This window comes from Syngnathus acus, chromosome 3 (genome assembly GCF_901709675.1).
Source record: "Syngnathus acus chromosome 3, fSynAcu1.2, whole genome shotgun sequence".
Classification (NCBI taxonomy): domain Eukaryota; kingdom Metazoa; phylum Chordata; class Actinopteri; order Syngnathiformes; family Syngnathidae; genus Syngnathus; species Syngnathus acus.
The window spans coordinates 20,747,481-20,774,417 of NC_051089.1; the positions used below are offsets into that span (position 1 = coordinate 20,747,481).

At 46.0% G+C, this 26,937-nt stretch overlaps 1 protein-coding gene across 1 annotated transcript in view; it reads right to left on the reverse strand.

Moving 5' to 3' along the window:
- The window catches only part of shank2b (SH3 and multiple ankyrin repeat domains 2b), a 252,715-nt gene extending 226,244 nt beyond the window's left edge, over window positions 1-26,471 (reverse strand). The window contains exons 1-2 of the mRNA XM_037247312.1: window positions 26,214-26,471; window positions 1,235-1,438 (exon numbers count right to left, since the gene is read on the reverse strand). Coding sequence (XP_037103207.1) covers window positions 1,235-1,438; window positions 26,214-26,471 — 462 coding nt within the window. The remainder of the gene's footprint in view (window positions 1-1,234; window positions 1,439-26,213) is intronic.
- Window positions 26,472-26,937: the final 466 nt, after the last annotated feature.

Below are 26,937 nucleotides of genomic sequence, written 5' to 3' on the forward strand. Positions count from 1 at the left end.
ATCTCTACAGAAAATCAATGGGTCCAATTAGATGTGTAATAGAGTTGCAACAGTTGCAATGTCAAATTATCATACTTTCACCAAGAAGTAAAGATGTCACGTCTCGTCCCCAGCCGTTCCACTATGTGTCTGTTGTCATGGTTTCTGTCTGTGTGCTCGCCCCTCCCCTCCTGTGTGCCCATGATTAGTTTGATTATTCTCACCTGCCTCTTGTTACCCGTCGTGTATGTAAGTCATGTCTGCCCCTCACGCCTCATCAGATCATTGTTGTCTTGATGTCTTTTTGGTTCCTGATGTCGTAATGTTGTCGCTACGCTTCATGTCTTTTTGGTTCCTGTCATTTTCAAGTCTGTTTCGGTTAGTCAGTCAGTCATGTTATCGTTTTGTTAAGTCGTGTCAGTTTGCCGAGTCTGTCTTTTGAGTTCCTCCAATAAACCCTGGTCCAAACTGCACTTGGTCGCCCTGCTCCATTCCATCCGTGACAAAAGAAGGTTTGAGGTTTTCCCGATGTGTTATATGTGAATATGTACAATGCCTGATAATTTAATGATACCATAATTTAAGTTAGTAAATGCTCTTTTTCATACAAAATATTTACATGTGAGAGATGCGTATAGTCATGTCAGTTACTAGGTCTAGTGGGCAAAGAAATCTACTAAGATTTTGTCAATTGTTAACATTCTATTCTAATGTAAGAGCTCGCAATTTTGGCCCTACAGCAATTTACCATTAGTGTTGATGCTAGCAACTCAGTGAAACACTGGAATGCATTAATTAGAGGAAAATTATCAAATGATAAAACTGAGTCGTACATGCGGTGGCTCTTTTATAACGTGTTTTCAGCTTGTGCCCACTAATGATTAAGGCTCTATTTTCATGACTGGTGTAAATACGACACAGCGTGTGGCGTATCTGCACGCAGGCAGGTTAGACCCGCCGACGAGTGCAGGTTGGGGAATCTGTGAGAGGGAGTGCTGCGCTGCTGTGGGAGTGGTCACAATGGACTTCAATCATAGCCAGTCAAAACGGATTCTTTTATTTCCTTTCAATGAGGCACGCTCACTCGCAGTTTGATATAACAGAAGCACATGTGAAGTGGGTACTTGGAGACCACCCGAACCCTAATCCACATTTATTACACGTGTAGTCTTCAGCCAAAGCTACACAATGTGTGTATTGTATATTTACTCCTTACTAATGTAATTGTAACTAAATCATTTTAATGGTTGTGTACCTCCAAACACGGAACACCTTTACTGATTGGCTGAGGGTACTCTCTGAGGTAATGTTCTTCATCCAGAAACTTGCCATCTCTTCCACCATTGGCAGGCTGGAAAACGCCATAGTTGAGCACATCCTTCAGGCTCTGATTGAGTGTGCACAGGATCCGCTGCTTGGCAACCCAGACTGTGGCGTTGGGGTTGAAACGCATACATTTCTGGTTTTGGGAGTGGGAGAGAGCAAAATAAGCAAGGAAAATTAATTGGGTTAAGAATTTCAATCCAGCCATCCATTCTCAAGGCCGCTTATCCTGTTCAGGGTCGCAGGGGGTGCTGGAGCCTATCCCAGCTGACATCGGTTTACACCCCAAAACTGGTCACCAGCCAGTCACAGTTAAGAAAATCAACACAGTTTTAATCTTTTTGATTGGAACAGATTTAACTTTGGAGTTACATCCATGACTTTTAAGTGGAACATAACATTTTTAATTGAAAATACAAATGTTAGATTTGGAAGATTTTGACACAACATTTGAAACAGCTAAATATAGTTGAAAATGAATACACAATTAAAAACTGGCCTGTACGGTGGTCGTGAAGTGCACATCTCAAAAACATATAACTAAACAAACAAGAAAAAGGTGATTGAAAACACAGAAAAAACAAAAACCAACAAAAAATAAATAAATAAGAAAAAAGTAGTCACAAACACACAAAAACCACAAAAACACAAGCTAAACAAACTAAAAAAAGGTAACCACAAAAAAAACAAGCAAACAAGAAAATGATAATCACAAAAACGAAGCACTTTCCAGAAGTGGTTGGTAGTTGGGGGGAAGAAATAACACTCACGACTGATTGAATGAGACACATAATAGCCAGATGAACTTGTGAACACTTGGTTGCGTTACCTTGCATGTTGCAATGAAATTGTGTCTTGACTTTGAGTTTTTTTTCCCTTGGAATGTTGTGTTTTTTGTCTCATAATTTATATGTTCATAAGGGTGTATATGTTAATCTTTGTTACAAGATTATTATGTTTATTATCATGTGGGCCTACTTTTTGGATAACCAATTTTATTAACATGGGGTACGTATGTGGAAACTGTGTAGTCTGGAGATCAAGGGTGTTCACTGAATTTTTAACTTTTCCCTCCTTTTTGAATCTAGTTATTACAGAAGGATGAAATTTATAACTGCTTTGTCCTTCCTTCCTTCCTTCCGTCCGTCCGTCCGTCCGCCCGCCCGCCCGCCCGCCCGCCCGTCCGTCCTTCCTTCCTTCCTTCCACAATATCTGTTTTCTTCTGTTGGGGTGGCACGGTGGAGCACTGGTTAGCAAATCGCCTCATACTGATTCTTTTCTGAAGTTTGCATGTTCACCCTGTGCCTGCATGGATTTCCTCCGGGTACTCCAGGTTTGTTTGTCTATGTCTATGTGTGCCTTTTGAGTGGCTGGCAACCTGTTCAGGGTGTACTCCGCTAGCTGCCCAGTCAGCTGAGAGACGCTCCAGCATGCCCACGACCCTCATGAGGATAACCCACAATAGACGAGAAGCACTGAAATGCATTTTTAAAAGGAGTTTTGTCATAGGCATGAGTCCTTGTTCATGAGCGCAGGTCATAAATCATACAGTAGCTCAAAAGTTGCCTTTCTGAATAGACGGTAATTGTTTTTGTTTCTGGAATATAAAAATGTTTACATTATATAAGCAGTAAAAATCTGTTCTTCCCATCCCCTCTCATTTTGCTGCACATTTTGCATTTTTCTTTTTTTTTTAAACCTGCCTTTCAAATGCAGTATTTAAATGTGCAAAATCAGTCATTGTGATTCATCTCAGGTTTGACGAATCACATTGCATGTGCTAAATTAATCTATTTGCATAATACTCCTCAAAGAGACCGCAAAAGGAACTCGCCACTTTGTCGGTTGATAGAAATGGAGCAGGGCGACCAAATGTAGCTTGGACCAGGGTTTATTGAAGGGAAACGGGTGGTGGAGGACAGGACAAGGGAAACAAACAGGCAGGAGAACATAGCAACGTACGGGCAGCCGAAACAGACGGGAACCAGACGTGTGAAGACGAAGACGAAGTGAATGGGGAACAAGGGATAAACGGGCAGGACAAACAGGGCGGGCAAACAGGAACTAACAGTGCTAACAGGAACAGACTAACAGGACGATCCGACAAGGAGTGACACGCAGACAGGACTTACTAAGTACAAGACGGGTAATGAGGAGCAGGTGACGGCGATTACAATGATTACTGGTAGGACACAGGCAAGGAGGGGCGAGTGCATAGACGCGCAAACGGACACCATGACAACAATGTGACACGTGGGGCTACGAGGAAACGGCGAGGAGCGGAGACCTGATAGAAACAATCTTGTTTGCACCCATTTTGTACAAGCAAACCTCTATAAAGTCAGGTAGAGATCAAATATAATGTATATATTGACAGTATTTGATGATTTATAGGCCAGTTGTGGGGATAATGGAAAAATGTCTCTGCCATTCCTCTTTCTATTATTATCTATCAATTGTCAGGAAAAGAATGATATCTGCACATTTATATGAAAATATGTCGTGCTCTGTTTCTCTTCTACTTACATTTCATTATTCTGAACTGGACGCATTTCAATTTTTTAACAAGACTGTTTATTGTCTCTTCCAAATGACGTGAGACAAAGTAAGTCGTTCGAGTATGTCGTACATTTTTCCATAGAGTGACTGAAATAGTAAATGGTAAAACAGAAAATGAGTTGTACTTGTACACAGTTTTCTACTTTTGGTATTCAAAGCGCTTCACACTGCTATCTTATTCACCTTCTGTTGATAACATCAGGAGCAACTCGGGATTCAGTGTCTTGCTCAAGGACACTATTACATGGTCACAATGGCTAGGGACCAAACCCTCAACCTCTGGGTTGGGAGACAATCACTCTACCACTGGGCAATGCTAGTCTGTGTTTTTCAATAATCAATAATGCTTAAACGCCCATTTCCAGCAACCATCCCTCTCGTGCTCTAATGGTCTATTTGTTTTTTTAATTGTGTTAGAAGGCTAATGGATGATTAGAAAACCCTTGTGCAATTCTGTTAGTTTTCATGGAAAACACTAAATTGTCTGGGTGACCCCAAAGTTTTGAACGGTAGTGTATTTTCTAAAAGTTCTAACTGAAGTCACAAATAGCCAAGAATAGCCAGTCACAATAGCTGCTGCATGCCTTCTAACTAACCTTAACTTTACTGCCAGAAGAAGAACAATTTAGGGCTTGGCGCTAAAATGCCAAAAAATTGACAAAGCCGACAAACAATGGACCATGCATCTACTTGATGACACTCCACTGCAACCCCTCTTGGAAATAATCCTTCACTGCAATTTCTGAACAATACACACACACACACACACACACCCAAGCGGAAGAGATTACCTTCTGCAAAGCATACAAACAGTGAATCCGAAATGTGTTACTACTGGTCATTGTATAGTTAATCATGTGTCAAATGAGTCTTCGAAGATGAGGACGCTGAAATACCAATTCTTTGTGTCTGCCAAAAACACAAAATTGCAACGCAGTTTATTGTCTATGTTCTGGGAAGAGTATACTGGGAAAAAGTTTGAATTTACTCAACTGATACAAATATATCCAAGGCAATCTATTCACATTGTGCTGATTTAAAACTGTAATTATGTAGGAATCCCTCCTGGAATGGTCAAAAAAGTCCTGGAAATGAATGTCTTTAAAACAATGTGGCATTATTTCGACAATGAAATGCTTCGGGTCAGGGCCACAACTCAGCTATTCAAATAGACTAAAAGGCAATATATAGTGAAGATATAAGCAAAACATTAAGTTAGAGACAAATTAAAGAAAAGACAGGGGGAAGACGTGTTTACTCGCATGAGTGAGACTTACCGTTTTTTTCCGTGTATAATACGCCCCCATGTATAATACGCACCCTAAAAATGGCATGTTGATGCTGGAAAAAAGCCTGTACCCATGTATAATACGCACCCAATTTTTTTTTATTTTATTTATTTATTTTTTTTTTAAGTCCCAATGATCGTCACACACGCAGGGAGGCAATGGGTCCCATTTTTATAGTCTTTGGTATGGTCTTAACTAGGCTGGATGTTTTTTTTTTGTTGGCGTTGATTTCTCCGACTGCCCCTAAAGGCACCACCGCGATCAGATGAAAAGAGAGGAAAGTGACGTGCGGACATGTGAAAAAGGCGGCTCTGTATGGGAGAGACGTTGAAGAGGAATAGAAACACCCTTGGAAACCAAAACTTGCCCCTCGTCGTGACTCGGAGCCGCAACAAATGTTTCGGATTTGTGTAGGGTACATTGTGACAGCAAACGAGCAGGTGATCGAGCAAGCGTCTGATACGAGAGCACTGCGTTCGTATGGAGCGTGTTTGAAGTGAACAGCAGAGACGAAAGGAACAAGGCAAAGTGTTGTGAAATAAAATATTACCTGTAATACGCATTTTGTTATTTGCTGATTGTATTAAACTATCACATTCATTGTCAGTCAAGAAGAGAAGAGGACTATTATCCCTTCTTTGACGAAATGACCAGAGCACAGTACAAACACACTATTTTTCTTTCGGTATTTATTCAACCCACATTCTTTCACAACATGACAAGAAGAGAACAATACATAAATCAATACTCGTACCAGTACCCTGATTAAAAAAAAATAAATAAATAAATAAAATAAAAAAAAAAATTGTACCCATGTATAATGCGCACCCCAGATTTTAGGACAATAAATTAGTTAAATTTTGCGTATTATACACGGAAAAAAACGGTAATTTAAACGGTGAAGCAACATATATGAGGACTGATTTTAGAATAGAATAGAATAGAACCTTTCATTGTCATTGTACAACAACAGACTGACAGGAGGTACAACAAAATCGCAGGCTGCTTTACAAGGTGCTGGTTCCTGGTATAAATGAATATAAATAGTATAAATATAAATAATATAAATAGTGTAAACTGAGTAGACAGAGTTCATACAGTGAGAGGTTTGTGTGTGTTTGGTGGCCGGTGCATGTGTGTATTTAGGGTGATGATGGCTTTTGGGAAGAAGCTGCCCTGAGTCTGTTGGTCCTGGATTCGATGCACATGTAGTGTCTGCCAGAGGGCAGCATGCAAAACAGGTGGTGGGAGGGATGAGTGGTGTCTATGATGATGGACTGCGCTATGCTGAAGCAGCGGGTTGAGTGTACGTCACTGAGGGAGGGGGCATCCCAAGACCTTCTGTGCTGTCTCGACTACTCTCTGGAGCTTCTTTCACTCTGTTACGGTGCAGTGTTAGAACCACACTGAGGTACAGCATGGCATGATGATCTCGATAGAAGCTCGATAGCAGATTTGCAGTAGCTTCTGGTTGATGTTGTTTTTTCTGAGCACTCTCAGAAAGTGGAGACGCTGTGGTGCCTTCTTGAGGACAGCCTTGGTGTTGGCCAACAGGACAGGTCACCTGAGATGGTGGTGCCCAGGAAGGTAAAGGATGAAACTCTCTCTAGTGCATGACGGGAGACCAGGCCTTCCAGACACTCGCCCCTCGACTCTGGAATGCCCTAATACACAGGTGTCAAACTCAAGGCCCGGGGGCCAGACATGGCCCGCCACATCATTTATTGTGGCCCACGAAGACAAATTGTACATCGACTTCATGTGTCATACTAAATTTAAAAAAAATTAGTTCACTTTTAAAAAATAGTTATTGCTAGCGATTTTTATTTCCGTTCTTTTTTTTAAATATTAACATATATAAGATAACATTTTTTACTACTCTCTGATTTTAAATCTAATTATTCATCAGTTTGTTGTGTAGCCTATACTGTATACAATATAAGGCTTTGACAGTCATAATGGCCCTCCGAAGGAAACTTTCACTTTGATGCGGCCCACGACAAAAATTAGCTTACCACCCCTGCTTTAGTGAGTCGCCATTATTAGTGAGAGGAGGCTGATATGTTCTGGACCTCCTAAAGTCCAGGATGATCTCCTTTGTCTTAGTGGTGTTTAGTGTCAGGTTTGATGCACACCACTCAGACAGCTGCGGGGCCTCGTTTCTGTCGGCTTACTCGTCTCCTCTCGAGATCAACCCCACCACTGCCGTGTTGTCTGCAAACTTCATAATGATGTTACTGTTGTCAGCTGATTTACAGTCGGAGGTGTAGAGGTTGTAAAGGAGGGGCCTCAGCACACACCGTTGTGTGAAGCCCGTGTTGAGTGTTCTGATGGTAGAGAGGTGGGGACTGAGTTTCAATCCTTGTGTCTGGTTAGTGAGGAAGTCCTTTATCTAGATGCAGGTGAGAGGGGAAAGTCCAAGGTTAGACAGCATGCTAACCAGGATGTCAGAGATGATTGTGTTGACGGCCAAGCCGTAGTCAATGAAGCGCATCCTGACGTAGCTCTCACGGTGCTCCCGGTGGCTCACTGCGGTGTGAAAAGTGATGGCTATGGCTGTGGATTTATTTGCCCTATAGGCAAACTGGTGGGGATCAAAGGAGGGGGGAATGCAGGCTTGGATATGCTTCAGGACCAGTCGCTTCAGGCACTTGGTGGGTGTTAGTGCGAGGTTGATGGGATATGGCTGGTGATTCAGGGGTCGGGATCTCAAAGGGTGCAAAGAAGGTGTTTAGCTCCTCTGTCAGCTGGGCGCTTCAGTCCACAGCCATGGTGTTCTGGTCCCTGAAGTTGGTGATCTTCTGGATGCCCTGCCGCATCTGCCGTGGGCTGTGGTTGGTGACCTGATCCTCTACTTTAGTTTTGAAGTCCTGCTTTTATGATACCCCTTTTCAAGTTTCAAGTTGGTTCTGGTGGCACTGTATAGTTCTGTATTGTCTTTATTGTCTGATTTGAAGGTGGTGTCACAGTCTTTGAGGAGCATCCTGACCTGGCTGGCTGCTTCTAGTTGGGGACAATTCAGAAGCATTTATCCATTGTGACGTTCCCCACGCAGAACTTGATGTAGGACAGCACAGCCTCAGTATTTGCAGCCAGGTCCTGGTGTTCAAAGATACTCCTTATTTGTGCTAGGATAGATGGTCGCTTATGTCACCTTATTGCAAATGGTCTCAATGCTTGTTCATTTCAAACAAAGATCCATCTTAAATTCATCAGGGGTATACACAGAGATACTACTTGCTCAACGTAATTTTGTTTCTTTGTAAGGATAGCCTGTTTTGGTCCTGTCCTGGATGGTGGAGCAACCTAATAAAAGCTTTGACTTGTCTGTCAACTGTAAGCATAGTAGAATGAGCTGTTAGCTGTCAATTAGTATTTGAAGGAATGGGGTCGAAATACAAAAAGTCCTGCCTAGCTACAAAAACAGATATGCTCAAACCTCATTGAATAAAGTACATAAGCAGACAAGTATATTCACATATTAACGCAATAAAAGAAATATTTTAAGCATATAATTATACCTACACACCAAATCAATAAAGAAGACATAACTAGACATTTTTGATAGGGGGTAATGACAAAGGTTTTTATAACTTTATGATCTGATGTGTATTTCTGAGCACTTTGAAATAACAAATGTTTTTTGATATATTGCCTGAATAGCTTAATGACCCTTAAGGAACTGTTTAATGCATGCCTGATGATTTTCTAAATCACGGACACTGCCAAGGTCGTCTAAAAATGTTCAGTACTTGATTGTATCTTATGTTTTGACTAATGCTAGACGCCAGTTTTCGATTACTACTGAACGTTCTGGACAGAGGGAAATATTTTGCCCAACAAAGAAAAGATATGGTTGAAAGCATGATTAAACTAAGAATATGATGACGTGATGGCTGTTAGCTTGGCCTTCTTTGCCCCATCGCTTTATCCATTGTGACGTTCCCCTATTGAGGAAGTCCTTATCCCTAAGTCCCTAATAGTAGACATTAGACATGACCGCGCACTTTGTGGCATATGATTCGCAAAGTAACAGACTGACATTAGACATGACCGCGCACTTTGTGGCATATGATTCGCAAAGTAACAGACTGACATTAGACATGGCCGCGCACTTTGTGGCATATGATTCGCAAAGTAACAAACATTTAAGTAATGTGCCTTTTTTAAACAAGATACATGGAGTATCAAAAGAACAAACAAACAAAAACATGGTAAGTGGTGAGTACAAACTTTGCATAGTCAGGGAACATTAATAAATTGATGATGTCACAGCCAAAAGCTCACATAATTCCGTACAAAATGACAAAATTAAAAGAATGATGAATGGATGAGGTGCGACAGTGTATGTGCAAGAATGGAGGAGAATGTTTACAGGAAGGTCACTTGGAGATAAAACCAGCAGGTGCCAGAGGGAGACAGCCAAGAACCCGGCCAAAGATGATCGTCAAGGCTGAAAGACGGAAAGGAAAACAACAGCCCCCACACACATCGAATCGCCCATAATCAGCACCCAACCCCACGGAACCAGCTCTCACCGAACCAGCAGCCACTCCCATGGAATCAAACTCTACTGTGAACTTGCCCCACCCCAAAGACTCATCACCCATCAAACTCGGCCCACACCGGCATGTGCAACTGAATATAAGCTGACCAAAGAACCTTGAACGTTGCCTTTTCTGAATGGAGACTTTCTGCTCTTGAGCATGGTCGCGCGAAAGGCCCAGCGCTGTATTGTACTTTCCTGAAAACAGAGCTTTCTTAACAAGAATTGTGATTGAGTTCAACCAACCTGTGTAAGTCTAATTTCTGCTTCAGTGTCTTAGCATTTTCCTAAATCTGAAGAAATCAAACGAGCACGCAGTGAGTAAATTGGATAACAGGTGATTGGCAATGGCTTTTGCCGTGAGGCGCAGCTAGCGCGCTCCCTAAATTGTGGACACAATCCAACAAATGGTGACCCCGACGTGATTTCTTCAGAAGGGAAAGTGCATGCTCCAGGAAGGATTCTTCCTTCTCCGCTCTTGCTCAACAATATTGCAGTCCGATCGGCACAAAAGGTAAGGGGGAACCTTTTTTTTTTTCAATAAAATCTCCCAGTTCAGCAATATTGTGGAGTGAAAGCAGAGTAAAATTAAACATTAATAATTTTAGCTCTGTGTTCAGGAATGGTGGTTGTATATACATTTATGATTGTATGGATGATTTCTTTTTGAAAAGAGAAAGGTGGTGAGGACTTTGTCTGATCAGCAAAGGGCGCTCACACTGCTGGAACTTGTGGGATGCCAGTGACTAGCATATGGACACCAGAGTGGCCTCAATAGTAGACACTTAGGAACTTATACTGTTGCCTAAGGTCGGGGTCGATTGGATCGGCCAGGCCACCAATACGAGTCAGGGACTCGTGAAAAAAAAAAAGGTGAAGGCATCGCTGATATAGCAGGATGGATGCCTGGCGACCTCAATAGTGCGACCTTAGAGACTTATATTGTTGTCTAGGGCAAAGGGTAACTGGGTTCACCAGGTCGCTACATAATTGTTGAAGTGTGTCTATGTTGATATTGTGTGGAAAGCAGGCTTGGCTGTCAGATGGGACAGCGACGCAGCTGGAGAAGTGAGTGATTAGTTGTGGTGCTGCTGTTCATTGGGTGGAAGTGATGATTTGTGGTTCATGAAGAACAATAAGTTGATTTGTATAAAATTGTTGATTTTTTTTTATTTGGCATGTGAGTTGGAGTCAGAAAAATGGCTTAACAAGAATTTTATAAAGAATGTATATACTATAATTAGCATGAAGGTTATATCCCATTGTGTGGTGGGGTTAAACTGTAACCATTTTTGTTTTCAAAAGGGTGCGGCTCTAAAGTTTGGGCCAAACGGTCAGGTGGGCACAAATGCATATTTTGGACAGAGGTGGGGGGTCGCATTGTGTGACGTGGTGGTGGCGAGGCTCTCCGCACTTCAACTGCCCCTCCACCCACTTGTTATCGGCTGGGAAGATTGTCATGTCTATGTTGTGGGCCCGTGTGTTATCGGTTTGTCTTTGTGTACCAGTTCGTTATAAATGATGGACTTGGGCTAAAATGGTGCACGAAAACGGTGTGCTAGACAATGGTTTATCAGATTTGCATTGTTAAATGTAAAAATTAGAAATTATAGAATAATCTGAGGGTTGTGGGCAGAAACTGGTCCAACGAGGAGAGTGCCGAGCCCTAAAAAAAAAAGTGAGAGTCTTTTTATTAAAAGAACACCAAGTAAAGTATGAAGTAGGGGGCATTCGTGATTGGGATTAAATTAAGGATAAACTTAGGTCAATGATTAGAAATCAATGGTGCTCTACACAAAAAGGCTAAAAGTTTAATGAGGAAATATTTGGAGTACTGTGTCGGTCCACATATGTAATGGTCCTAGTTTATCTGGTTCTGATTGTGGGTTGGGTTTATTTTGTTTATTGTTAAGGTTTTCCTTGTGTTCTGGGGTTAGGGTTCAGGTGTTCCTTGTTATTCTCTTATCCCCTGCATTGTAAATGTCTTCTTTATGCAGATAGGTTAACAGGCTAGGAATTTAGTGAGGAGATAATTGATCAATTGATGGGGGTTAATAATTGTCCAAATTCTAGTCACATATTTTGAGGGACCACAGCAACAACATTATATTTAATTTGCAGGTCATTATTTAGTATGTGATGACAGTGTCTAGATCAGTGGTCCCCAACCACCGGGCCGCGGACCGGTACCGGTCCGTGGGTCACTTGGTACCGGGCCGCGGAGCCGCACAGGAAAAAAAAAAAAAAAATCTTTTTTTTTTTTTTCCATTGACGATCAATTCATTCAGATTAAGACGCTCGTCCCGGTCACGTGACATGTTTCCCCAGTCGAGCCCGCAAAGCTAGCAAAAATGAGTAAGAATTTATTTCGAAAAATATAAAAAATTTGGCGAATCTCTCCCAATTACATCTGTCAGTGCGTCTGAAAAATAAGGACTCTTGACACAGGGCGCTCGTCTCGGTCACGTGACATGTCACCACAGTCAAGCCCGCGAGGCAAGCAAAAATGAGCAAGAAACAGAGAAGTTTGGAAAGCTTCTTCGGAAAGGGAAAAACGTCCAATGAGGACACTGAAGAAGAAGAGGCTACGACTTCTAAGAAAAGGAAAGCTGCATTTAAAAGAACATTTCTGGAGTCCTACTTAAAATATGGATTTATCGCCACAGGTGACTCTGACGCGCCAAGTTCACTCCGCATATGTGGCGAAAGGCTAGCTAACGAGGCAATGAAGCCTTCAAACCTGCTTCGGCACATGGAGACCAAGCATCCTGCATTTAAAGACAAACCGTAACCACTTCGGGTGTCATTGTCTCCGATTACGCCTAGATGGGAACGGCTCATTTCTGAGAAAAGAGCTCGGTGCTCCCACGAATTCAACGTTTTATTTTTATGTGGTTTATATTTGTTTTTATGCCAGTCGTATCATTTTATTTCATCCTATTTATATATATAAATATTTAAATAATAAATATATAAATATATTTATTTATATAAAGGCCGGTCCGCGAAAATATTTCTGACACGTAACCGGTCCGTGGTGCAAAAAAGGTTGGGGACCACTGGTCTAGATAAGTAGACTGTTCTATCAAAAAATGTGAGAGTGAAGGAGGAGGTTTGATTTGTAATCTGGCATTTGGGTGCCACTTTGAAGAGTCTGTGCAGGAGCATAGATTGTTTTTGTTTGTTTTTAAAGATATATTTAACAGTTTATCTCGGTGCAGTACGGATATAGCAATTTTGAAAGACTTAAAATTAAAAGCAAAATTACATTTTAATTCTGACATATGCCAGCTAACATGAGGATTGAAAATAAATACATACACCCCTGAGATCAAAGACCTGCTCAGGGACAAAAGGAGGGTCTTTAAATCGGGAGACAGGGACCTGCTGAAAACGGTGCAGAGGGACTTGAGGAAGAAGATCAGGGAGGGGAAGAGCAACTACAGGAGGAGGATGGAAGACCAACTGCAGCGGGACGACGTCAGCGGGGTCTGGAGGAGCCTGAACACCATCTCAGGACGTAGCAACTCCAGACCTGCGCTGGACAGGGATCAGGAGTGGGTGAATGACCTGAACCGGTTCTTCAACCGGTTTGAACAAACATCCACTCCTCCCCCCACCCACCCAGCCCTGCTGCAACTTCCCCCGACTGGAGCCTCTTCTGCTCCGAGGACTCTCACCTCAACCCCGCCCCCTGCCACACCCCCTCCAAGACCCCCCAGCCCATTCTCAACTCCACCGAACCCACCAACCATCCCCCCTGCAACCCACCCCACCCCACCCACCACCCCCCCACCCAGCATGGTGCTCTCCACAGCCCAGGTGGAGAGAGGACTGGCCAGGCTCAAGGTGAAGAAGGCGACGGGTCCAGATGGCATCACCTCCAGGCTGCTCAGATCCTGCTCCGGGCAACTGTGCGGGATCGTGGAGCACATATTCAACATGAGCCTGAGGCTGCACAGGGTACCACAGCTGTGGAAGACGTCCTGCGTGGTACCAGTGCCCAAGTCATCTCGCCCCAGTGACTTCAACCACTACCGGCCGGTGGCCCTGACATCCCACCTGGCGAAGACCCTGGAGAGGCTGGTCCTCCACCACCTGCGCCCCCTGGTGAGCTCCTCCGCCGACCCCCTGCAGTTCGCCTACCGGCCGAGCATCGGGGTTGAGGACGCCGTCATCTTCCTCATGCAGAGGTCCCTGGCTCACCTGGAGCGGGCTGGAAGCACTGTGAGGATCATGTTTTATGATTTCTCCAGTGCCTTCAACACCATCCAGCCAGAACTGCTGGGGAATAAACTGCACCATGCTGGAGCCTGCCAGCAGCTGACATCATGGGTCCTGGACTTCCTCACAAACAGACCGCAGTTTGTGAGGACAGGAGGCCGTGTGTCTGACACGGTGGTCTGCAGCACAGGAGCTCCACAGGGGACCGTCCTGGCCCCCCTCCTCTTCACCATCTACACAGCTGACTTCACCCACCACACATCAACCTGCCACCTCCAGAAGTTCTCAGACGACTCCGCCATCGTCGGTCTCATTAACAACGGAGACGAGACGGAGTACCGAGAACTGAATCACAGATTCGTGGACTGGTGCCGGCGGAACCGCCTCCAGATTAACTCTGGGAAAACAAAGGAGCTGGTGGTGGACTTCCGCCGGCGCAAAGTCTCCCCCTCGCCGGTGAACATCCAGGGAACGGACATAGAGATTGTGGACTCTTACAAGTTCCTGGGTGTTCACCTGAACAATAAACTGGACTGGACTGTTAACACTCAGGCCCTATACAAGAAGGGCCAAAGCAGACACCACCTGCTGCGCAGACTGAGGTCCTTCGGAGTGAGGGACGGCCTCCTGAGGACCTTCTATGACTCTGTGGTGGAGTCCGCCATTTTTTATGGGGTGGTCTGCTGGAGCAGCGGCATCACTGCAGCGGAGAGGAAGAGGCTGGACAAGGTGGTGAAGAAAGCCGGCGCTGTCCTGGGCTGCAGTCTGGACCGGGTGGAGGTGGTGGGGGAGAGGAGGATGGTGGCTAAGCTGTCCTCCATCATGGACAATGTCTTCCACCCCCTTCATGAGACTGTCAGAGCCCTGGAGAGCTCCATCAGTGACCGGCTTCGTCACCCACGATGCACCACCGAGAGGCATCGCAGGTCCTTCCTCCCTGCTGCCATCAGACTGTACAACCAGGCCGATCACCGTAGCTAACGGACAAAATAACATGCAATAACGTGCAATAACCATATGTGCAATCACTATGTGCAATATCTGTCTACCTCACACTCTTTTACCTGCTTTCTTTGCACTGTTTTTTATTTTATTTTATTTTTTTCTTCACTTGCACTATTTTTTTTATCTAATATTTTTTTTATCTCCACTGCATATTGTGTATTGTGTATTTTGTATACACTGTCCATATTTTTTAATTATATATACCTTCTACTTCTTTAAAATCTTTTACCCCCTTCCCCGCATGCGTGTGTGTGTGTATATGTTAAGTGTACTGCTGCTAACATAGGAGTTTCCCCATTGAGGGAATAATAAAGGATTATCTTATCTTATCTTATCTTATAAATAAATACTGGCTGAAATGTGGCATGTGTTGTAAATTGGGCAAGGAGACATTCGCTTTCAAGCGCTATCATTTAGCGCTGCTGACAACTAACTTATGAGATGGTAAATCAAGGAGGAGTGTCATATTTGGAACACAGGCGCTGTATGACCTATAGATTGAACAATAACATTTACCGCATATACAACCATGTTGGTAGAATGTTAAATTACATTACAGTTTATTACAAAGGATTTCGGAACTTTATTTGATGATAAACACTGGAACGAGGATTTTAGCCGTGTTAATGGGTAAGGTGGATGGATTACTCAGAAGGAAAAAAAAAAGGAAACTAGAAGAAATTAGAAGGGAAAAATGAAATTTTGCAAAAATTTACCGCAATGTTAAAAGTGAAAATGTGAAATTTTAATCTAGGAAGTGAAAGAAGGTGAATTGGAGGAATTATGTGGAAGAAAATGAGAAATATTGAATGTGCCATGAAGAATGAATGGTGAAATATTGGCTTAAAATGTGTAAATTTCTCGAAAACCGTAAATATTTAGAATGTTTGGCATGAATATTTGGAATGTGTTAAAAGTGGAATGAAGTGAATCAGATGAATTCGTAGAAGTAGTTAAGCTAAAAAAAATAAATGAATAAATAAATAAAAAAGAGGAAGAAGAATGCAGAAGAAGTTGAATAATAATAAAGTCAAGGCAAGTCAAGTTTATTTATATAGCCCACAAGCAAGTCTCAAAGGGCTTCAAATGTACAAAAATTGACAATTTAAAGTGCAGGGATAACATGTGTGAGGGCCTCAATGATGATCACGACAGCAAAAATATTTCTTATTGGTTTTTTATAGGTACAAAGGGGGAACGTGGAAGAAGGTTTTCAAAATTTGTGATATAGCGTGACTCCATTATCAAGAGTAAGCTTTTTTTTTTTATTCTAAGAATTGGCATCAACAAAAATGAGAACGATAATCTTCAAGGTGATAGTGTAAGTGGCAGGAGGAAGCTGTGTATATTGTTTGTAAAACATTATATTTAGTATCATTATTTTTTAGAAGGGTCAGTAATGCTTGTGAGGAGATGAATGAAGGAACAAGGTAACAGTAAAAGGGAGTGCTCTATAAATTTTTGGTTCTTTGCCAGAGGTAGTTATTTGGAGGGATGAATTTAAACTGAAAGCAAAATGGAAATGTTCTAGTGGAAGAAATATGGGAAGGTGGAAATATTGAAGTTACAGCTCAATACAAAGTGTCAAATAGTCTGTGAGATGTGAGCAAACTAAATGGGGAGTTAAACCATGTTCCAGCATTATGCATATTGGCAAGCGATAAGAGGACAGGAGACCAGACAATTAGATATTAATTTTGGATTTAACATAAAAAGGGAAATTTTAATTGAGGAGAAAATTTTGCGTAGGAAGGGTTCCTTTTACAATTTAATATTGTATGTTTTTTTGTGTGTGTTGTGGGATGACAGTTTGTCTGTAATGGTGTATGAATGTCAAGTTTGTGCTTGTGGTGTGGTGTTTGTGTATTGTGAATGGTTAAAGTGATTCAAAGTTGGAGTGATGTGATCACAGCAGAGGATAACATTCCTCTCACCTGAAAAATATAAAGATACTACAGATTTGAAAAAGCAAGATTGATCAGGGCTAATTTTGGACTAAATATGGGTTTAGGATGACTCTTAGGCACCATTGACAACAAAAGACTTCAATGGAGAAGGCCCATTTCAAGATTATGACCAGACGTGACTATACCAGCATTGACAATCAAGACTCTGAGCCAAGACAGTGTATGACAACAACTCTGGACTTACCTGACAGTGTGACGAAATGTATGTGACGGAATTTGTGATGACTTGCTTTGTTTTGATGTTTTACCTAATTGTATTGCAGCCTCTAACAGCAACCCAGGGAGCAGATTGTGCTTTATTTGTTAAACTCGTGTTTACTTTGCAGGTTGTCAACTGCAGTCTTGGAGAATTTTGTGTCATGTCTGTGAACATGCATTAACAACTAACCCCTTACTTTTCATAATGAGTTTGTAAATGTGATCGTTTTCAGGACAGGCTCGGCAGGCTCCAGTTTTCAATTTCATACGTTTAACATGCGCCCGTGTGTGGATTATTTTTTGTTTATCATTATGAATTTTATTTTTTGGTATTATGGATGTTTATTGTGCGGAGAGCTGCATGCACAGCTACAGGAGGGTGATGGCTTTTGTTGATACAGCCATGTGAGATGCTGCCAGTCGAGTTTCAGTGACTGAGAATTGGTGATTCTAGGCCAGGATGGCATCTGGAGGTACCCCGAAGTCCAGCCGGCGATGGGTATGTTACCATGGACATTGTTATTTTTACTTTTTAACCATTGTGACACTTTTTTTAGAATGTGTCAAAAGGGGGAGGGGGAAAAAAACAAAAAACAAAACAAAGGGGGGAATTGTGAGATTTTAAGTGTTTTCAGAATTGATGGTTTTTAAGTCTTCAACATGCTAGACCAGGGGTCACCAACCTTTTTGAAGTTGGGAGCTACTTCAAGGGCACCGAATAAAGCAAAGGGCGACCACTTTGATAATACACTTCTGAAATAACAAAGTTACACAGTGTACCTTTAATTTTATATTTTTATTAATGATATTCTATGTGAAGACACTGAACATTAATGTTAGCCTGGCATTGCATGCTCTTCACCAGTGTACTGTAAACTATTTTTAGAACTGGCCTATGGCCGACTGATGTGGTCGCTGCGGGCGACTGATGTGGTCGCCGCGGGCGACCTGGTGCCCGCGGGCACCGGGTTGGTGACCCCTGTGCTAGACGGAGGAGAAGAAGCAGCTCGGCAGAAATGAAGTGAATGGGAGACAACATCGTGGAGAGTTTTAAAATAGCTTATAATAAATTGTAGACCTTTACAAGATCGGGTCAAATAGGTGGGAGAGTATTAAATGTAAAAAATTGGAACAATAACATACAGACTCCAAACGAATTGAGAACAGGTGACTAACTTATGAACGTTAAAGTTTGAATAACACATTATTCACGTGATTCATTTGCAGGATAAACAAGGGAAGGGATTGATAAATTGAACAAATTTAAGATGACTGCAGGAATATTATGTCGAAAACAAATAGATTCAACAAATGTTTCTTTCCCTAAAAAATGGTGGCGTTTGGGTTTGAAGTACATAGTCGCTTCAAAGGAGGAAAAGCATGATTTAAGATACGTGATTGATCAATGATTAAATGTTAGTAAAACAACAGATTGAATAAATTACGATGACTATGCTTTGAGAAGGCTATCCCTTATACCAGGGGTGTCAAACTCATTTTTTCACGGGCCGCAGTGTAGTCATAGCTTCTTTCGGAGGGCCGTTATGACTGTCACCCCAAATAAATGTACGAGCACCTCATATTATATACAGTAAAAGCTACAAAACAAACTGACAAGTAACTCGTTTTCAAATCAGACGAGTAAAAAACTGGCCAAATATTTAAAAATAAAATATTATTAAAAGTGAAGACAATTTTCAATTCGAGTAATGACACATGAATATGAAGCACAATTTGTCTTCGCGGGCCACATAAAATGATGTGGCGGGCTGCATCTGGCCCCCGGGCCTTGAGTTTGACACCTGTGCCTTATACAAAGGTAAAGTAGGATTAGAATTTGATAAAACTGATATGGACATCCACATATTCCATGAGAGTTTAAACTGCTTGCAATACTATTACAAATTAGTTAACACTTGTGAGTGAGTGAGATTGATTGGTTGATTGATTGATTGATTGATCGATTCATTCATTCATTCATTCATTGAGTGACTGACTGAATGATTGAGTGACCGAGTGACAGAATGACCGAGACCAAATGACTGAGTGACCGAATGGGCGATCGTTCGATGTCTGTCTGTCTATATGTACATATATATGTATGTGTCACGTGCTGGCGCCACCTGTGACAGGACCACGCCCCCCCTGTCAGTGGAATCGCCGCCACCTGCCACGGGCTCATGGACAGCGCTATACCAGCGCCACCAGCGCAGACCCGAGTGTCAGTCTGTCCCGTGATGCTGCTTCGCTCATCTGTCCCTGAGAAACTGACTCACTTGGCAATTCGGAGATCCCGCAGAATTGCTTGTTCCCCCCAGCCAGATCGCCGCTCCAGCGCCAGCTGTTCCCATCTTACCCCCCCTACAATAAAGTCTCTGTCGCTACGCACTTGGCTGTACTGTCCGATCCCTTACAGGACAGACTGACCAACGCTATGCAGCCAGTGAGCGACAAGACGGCATTGAGCCGACTGGAGCGAGCCGAGACCGCAATCAGCAGCCTGTCCGCCGACATCCGGAATCTGATCGAGGTTGGTCAACAACAACAGCTACAGCAGAAGGAGATGGCCCAAGCCCTCCAGAGACTGTCGGTGGCTGCGTCCCCGGCTGTCACGGCACCCCCGCACCGCCCGTCAACTGAGGCCAGGAGGCTCGTGGACGTCCCGGAGCCCTGCCTCGGCAACATCGAGAAGTTCAACGGAGATCCCAAGCATGTGAGGGCATTCGTATAATGCCGTATAATGTTCAGCCTCCAGCCCGTCACGTTTGCGTCGGAGTCTGGCAAGGTCGGGTTCGTCCTAACCCACCTCACGGGCGAGGCGCGGCTGTGGGGTCTGGCCGAATACGAAAGGATGGCCCCGGCTTGCGATTCGTTCGACGCATTCGCGGAGGAATTGCTCTGCCTATTCGACCTGGGCTCTGCCACTGAAGACGCCGCCGAGGAACTGGCGACGCTGCGTCAAGGTAGCCGATCGGTCGCGGAGTACGCACTTAAGTTCCAGACGTTGGCCGGCAGCAGCAGATGGAACGCGCCGGCGCTCGTTAGCACATTCCTCAACGGCCTCGCTGAGTACATGAAAGACGAACTAGTTTCCTACGATCGCCCGCAAACCCTGAAGGGCGCGATGTACTTGGCGGCCCGAGTAGACCGGCGGATCCGGACGCGCCGGCGCAATCGGGAGCGGAGGCCCCTGCGGAACCCGCGTGGTCACCTTCCTCCGTCTGCTGGGGACCCGCCAACCACACCACCCGCCGAGCCCATGGATCTGGGAGGGGCTCGGGTTCCCTCAGAGGAGCACCGTCGACGCCTCTCACTGGGCTTGTGTTTTTACTGTGGGGAAAGGGGTCATCGGGTGGCGGGGTGCCCGTTAAAAGGCCGGAACTCACGCGGCGTCGGGGGATCCGCGTGAGCTCGACCAGCACCGGCTCTCCCAGTCCCAGCACGCTCACGCTACAGGCACGTGTCCAGCTTGCGGCGGGCGACCAGAATGTGGCAGCCCTGGTGGATTCCGGGGCGGAGGGGAACATCATGGCACGTCAGTGGGGTATCGACTTCCTGCCTCTGAGCCCGTCCATTCCCGCACGTGCCATTGATGGCCGTCTGATCGGCGAGGTGGCTTTCGTTACGGAACCAGTTAAGTTACTGCTCTCCGGCAATCACCACGAGACCATCCAGTTTTTTCTTCTTTCCCTCCCAGGACAGCAGCTCATTCTGGGGCACCCTTGGTTGCGGCAGCACAACCCGGTGCTGGACTGGGAGGTGGGGGTTGTTCGGCAGTGGAGTGAACGCTGCCATCGGACGTGCCTGAGGGCGGCCACCAGCCCACTCGGTAGCGCCCCGCCCAGGTACAGTCCCGACATCTCCACTGTACCAGCAGTGTATCACGAACTCAATGAGGTTTTTAGTAAAGCCAGGGCCACTTCTCTTCCTTCACACCGGTCTTACGATTGCGCCGTCGACCTGTTGCCCGGCACCTTCCCTCCCAAGGGACGCGTCTACTCCCTGTCCGCTCCTGAGCGCCGGGCTATGGAGGAATACATCCGGGAGTCCCTGGCGGCCTCTTCACCTGCGGGAGCGGGGTTTTTCTTCGTGAAGAAGAAGGAGGGCACGCTCCGCCCGTGCGTCGACTACCGGGGAATAAACGAGATCATTGTAAAGAACCGATACCCTCTGCCTCTTCTTTCTTCCGCCTTCGAGAGCCTTCAGGGTGCCACCATCTTCACAAAGCTGGATCTTCGCAACGCCTACCACCTGATCCGCATCCGGGAGGGAGACGAGTGGAAGACGGCTTTCAACACCCCGAACGGACACTACGAGTACTTGGTGGTTCCGTTTGGGCTCACCAACGCCCCAGCGGTTTTCCAGTCCCTGATAAATGACGTGCTACGAGACATGCTGGACAGATTCGTGTTCGTTTATTTGGATGACATCCTCATCTTCTCCCGCTCGCTCCCTGAGCACATCAAGCATGTTCGGGCGGTGCTGCGCCGCCTCCTGGAGAATTCGCTCTACGTGAAGGCAGAGAAGTGCGAGTTCCACGCCTTCTCTGTCAGATTCTTCGGCTACGTGGTGCGTGAGGGATCCATCGAAATGGACCCTGGGAAGGTGCAAGCGGTCACGTCATGGCCTGTTCCCGAAACACGCAAGCGGCTGCAACAGTTCTTGGGTTTCGCGAACTTTTATCGCCGTTTTATCCGTGGATACAGCACGGTGGCCGCGCCCCTCACCGCCCTTACCAGCCCCGCCTCCCCGTACAAATGGACGGAATGGGCAGAACAGGCATTTCAGGAGCTTAAGAGGAGGTTCACATCCGCTCCCATCCTCCGAGTCCCCGATCCCGACAGACAGTTCGTGGTCGAGGTGGACGCCTCGAACGTGGGTGTCGGGGCGGTGTTGTCCCAACGTAGCCGCCAAGACGATCGTCTCCACCCGTGCGCCTTTTTTTCTCGCCGCTTGTCAGCCTCAGAACGGAACTATGACATCGGTAATCGGGAGCTCCTCGCCGTCAAGTTGGCCTTGGAGGAGTGGCGGCATTGGCTGGAGGGCGCCACCACTCCGTTCATTGTCTGGACCGACCACCGCAACTTGGAGTATCTGAGATCGGCCAAGAGGCTGAACGCGAGACAAGCACGGTGGGCTCTGTTCTTTGACCGGTTTGAGTTCTCTCTTTCCTACAGACCGGGTTCCCGTAACGCGAAGGCGGACGCCCTGTCGCGTTTGTTTCCTGGTGGGGAGGAGGGACAGGGTCCGCCTCCCACTATCCTCCCGAGCTCGGTTCGGGTGGCGGCTCTTTCATGGGAGATTGAACGCCAAGTGGAAGCCGCATCACGCGATCAACCCGGCCCCAGCAACTGCCCGGAGGGTCGCCTGTTCGTCCCTGAAGGCCTGTCATCCCGGAGCTGCATGCACGAGGTACGTGGTGGCACAGCGTTTCTGGTGGCCCACCTGGCAAGTGGACACCAGCGATTACGTCAGAGCCTGCTCGATTTGTAACCGCTGTAAGACGTTTACTCGTTCTCCGGCCGGGCTGCTCCAACCCTTGCCGGTCCCCCAGCGTCCCTGGTCTCACCTGTCAATCGACTTTGTCACGGGCCTCCCCCCCTCGGAGGGAAACACGGTGGTCCTCACGGTGGTGGACCGTTTCAGCAAGATGACGCACTTCATCCCTCTGCCTAAGCTCCCGTCTGCGAAGCAGACTGCGTCCATCATGGTGCGGGAGGTGTTTCGTCACCACGGTCTCCCACAGGACATCGTGTCAGACCGAGGTCCACAATTCGCTTCCACCTTCTGGGCGGAGTTCTGCCGACTCCTCGGCGCTACGGCCAGCCTCTCCTCGGGGTTTCACCCTCAGTCCAATGGTCAAGCGGAGCACCTGAACCAGGAACATGGCCGCCGGGGACCAGCGCGGGTGGGTCCAACAGCTTCCTTGGGTAGAGTACGCCCACAATTCCCTCCCCAGCTCGGCCACGGGACTTTCGCCTTTCCACTGCGTCTTCGGGTACCAGCCACCCTTGTTCGCCCACCAGGAGCGTGGTACGGCGTGCCCGTCGGCCCAGGCTTGTGTCCGCCGTTGTCATCGAGCCTGGGCGAGGGCCCGGATCGCTCTTCTCCGCTCTGTTTCGGGCTACGCCCGCCAGGCGAACAAGCGCCGGACGCCGGCTCCGGAGTACAGAGCAGGGGCAGCGTGTGTGGCTCTCGACGCGGGATTTGCCGCTGCGAGCGGGATCCCGCAAGCTGGCGCCCCGCTTTGTTGGACCGTTCCCTATTCAGAAGGTGATTGGCCCGTCCGCCGTCCGTCTTCTCCTTCCAGAGTCCATGAGGGTTCACCCCACGTTCCACGTGTCCCGTGTGCGGCCCTTCTTTGAGAGCGCGTTGGCGCCGGCGCCCGTTCCGCCGCCGCCGCCCCAGCTCGTCGATGGGGGTCCGGCTTGCGCTGTCCGCTCCTTGCTCCGATCGCGGCGGCGCGGTCGTGGCCTCCAATACCTCGTGGATTGGGAGGGTTATGACGACGCACACCGCTCCTGGGTTCCGAGCCGCTGGATACTCGACCGTTCGCTCATCACAGAGTTCCATCGCTGTCATCCGGACCAACCGGGTCCTCGGCGCGGGCGCCCGAGGAGGGACGAGGGGACCAGGGGTGAGGGTCTGGGGGGGTCTTGTCCGCCGGTACCGGGGTCTTCTGCGTCGGACGTTTCGGCGGAGTGCTGACCCCCCCGCCTGGTCGTCTGGGGGGTTGCCTTCCTTTTTTTTTTTTGTTTTTTGTTTTTTTGTTTTGGTGTCTGGGGACGTCGGGGGCCGTCCCTTGTGGGGGGGGGTTCTGTCACGTGCTGGCGCCACCTGTGACAGGACCACACCCCCCCTGTCAGTGGAATCACCACCACCTGCCACGGGCTCATGGACAGCGCTATATCAGCGCCGCCAGCGCAGACCCGAGTGTCAGTCTGTCCCGTGATGCTGCTTCGCTCATCTGTCCCTGAGAAACTGACTCACTTGACAATTCGGAGATCCCGCAGAATTGTTTGTTCCCCCAGCCAGATCGCCGCTCCAGCGCCAGCTGTTCCCATCTTACAATAAAGTCTCTGTCGCTACGCACTTGGCTGTACTGTCCGATCCCTTACAGTATGTAGTATGTATTTCGTTATTTGTTTATGTATTTTTCTCTCACATTTTCTTTCTCATCTTCCTCTTCTTTTGGCTGCTCCTGTTAGGGGCCGCGACAGCAGAGCAATCGTTTCCATATCTTTCTGTCCTGTCACACCAACCATCTGCATGTCCTGCAACATCTTCATCTCTGCCACACTCTCCATTATTTTGGCCAGTAGAGATTTGCAAGCCTCGCTTCTAACATTCTTTCCCATAACTTCATGCTTTGCTTAATCAACAAAACAACACCTCTATAGCTACTACAGTTCTGCACATTGCCGTGGTCTGAAATAAAAAATAGGAAGCCAGGAATTTTCTTGCTTTTTAAGAATCTCCCCTGCCATCTCTCCTTGATAGTTCCATGCTGTCACTGGAATGTCGTCTAGGCCAATTGCCTTTCCACTCTCCATCTTTTACAAATGTCTGGGTATGAATTTTATCGATATTTATTTTTCTCACTCATTGGCGGCCCCACAGAGGGACTCGAAGCGGCTCCACAGAGGGACGTGGTGTGCCAACAGAGGGACCCTGGTGGTATCAACGGTTTTGGTGACCTCAGTTAAACTGAGGTCAACAGAGGGAGTGAAGGAATGGAGTCGAAATACAAAAAGTCCTGCCTAGCTACAAAAACAGATATGCTCAAACCTCATTGAATAAAGTACATAAGCAGACAAGTATATTCACATATTAAAGCAATAAAAGAAATATTTTAAGCATATAATTATACCTACACACCAAATCAATAGACATAACTAGACATTTTTGATAGGGGGTAATGACAAAGGTTTTTATAACTTTCTGATCTTATATGTATTTCTGAGCACAGGAAGTTACAATTTAAGTTATAAATATCCATCCATTTACTATACCGCTTGTAAGCACGGGGGTCGTGGGCGTGCTGGAGCCTATCCCAGCTGTCATCGGGCAGTGGGCGTGGGACACCCTGAACTGGTTGCCAGCCAATCGCAGGGCATACAACCAATCCGCACTCACACCTATGGGCAATTTGAAGTGCTCATTCGGCCTACCAAGCTTGTTTTTAGGATGTGGGAGGAAACCGGATGACCCGGAGAAAATGAGAACATTTAAACTCCACACAGGGAGGGCCGGAGGTGGAATCGAACCCACACCCTCCGAAAAGTGAGGCGGACGTGCTAACCAGTGCCCCTGGATACAGTACATGCAATAAACATACCGTTTTTTTCCATGTATAATGCGCCCCCATGTATAATACGCACCCTAAAAATGGCATGTTGATGCTGGAAAAAAGCCTGTACCCATGTATAATACGCACCCAAATTTTGACTCCTACTTAAGTCCGTAAACGTAAAATTATTTCAGAAAAAAGATCAACCGGGAACAACCGGATGTTATTCTGCCGGTCAGTATCACTGCGCATGCGCTAGCAAACTCAATAGCGAAGAAATGTTTCGGATTTGTGTAGGGTACATTGTGACAGCAAACGAGCAGGTGATCGAGCAAGCGTCTGATACGAGAGCATTGTATTCGTATGGAGCGTGTTTGAAGTGAACAGCAGAGAAGAAAGCGCATCTGTAATGGCGGCCTCCGTATGATATCCGGATAAAAAAAAAAATAATAATAATAATTACCCATGTATAATACGCACCCCAGATTTTAGGACAATAAATTTGTTAAATTTTGCGCATTATACATGGATAGTGATTAACAAAAACGCTAAGCCATATTTACAAATTCATATATTAATGGTTAATTTTTTTTACTATTAACGTGTCTTATTTACTCTAATGAGATGATTTCTGTGAAAACCAAATGCGGACTTGATTTCTTTTGGACACACTGGAGTAGCAGTTTTATAATAGATTTCAAAAATTAAAATTCCAAATATTTATGTTCAAAAGCAAATTTCATTCTCCATTTGACAATGACTTCTTTAAACCACACACAATGTGTATTATAGTATTTTAGACTCCCTTTGTGGCATCCATTCAAGTCACTCACCGTCTGCTGCAGGTCAGGGATGATAATGCGGATCACCTGTGAGTTTATGTGAATGTCGTCTATGTGGTGTGGTGAAGGCTCAGCGCTGGCCCTAATAGTTTCATAAATGGTTTCTTCATGGGAGCTTTCAGAGGCGCAGTCATCAGAATAATCAGAAAAGCTCTGGGCCATCTCATCCTCACTAGAAGTGGGGCTCCGGGGGATTGTCATCAGGCCTGGCGCAGCTAAGTCTAGCTGCATCGGACAGGGAAAGAGCATTAGTCAGTCAGTCTCACTCAATTTCTTCATTACAAAGATACATGTGAAACCATTAGTTCTGTTTGGAGATATCCTAAGATAGGGGTGTCGAAACCTTTTGCAAGGAGGGCCATATGTAGTAACGTGAAGGGGCCCGGGGGCCAATTTAGTAGTTGTTTGTTGTCGCTTTTCTCCCGGGGGTGGGGGGGGGTGCAAGTGGGACGTTCAACGCTGCGCGTTCCCTTCTCTTCCGGGGGGGGGGGGGGGGGGGTGCTAGTGGAACGTCCAACGCTGCGCGTTCCCTTCTCTTCCGGGGGGGGCGAATCGGACGTCAAGCGCTTTGTGTGGCGGGCTCCATCTACTGTGGGAACTGAGAAGTGCTCAAGCTGTTGTGCGGGCCACATTCAATTATGTTTTCAGAATTTGCTGCGGGCAGTTGGCCCGCGGGCCGTAGTTTGGACACCCCTATCCTAAGAGGATGCTTGTA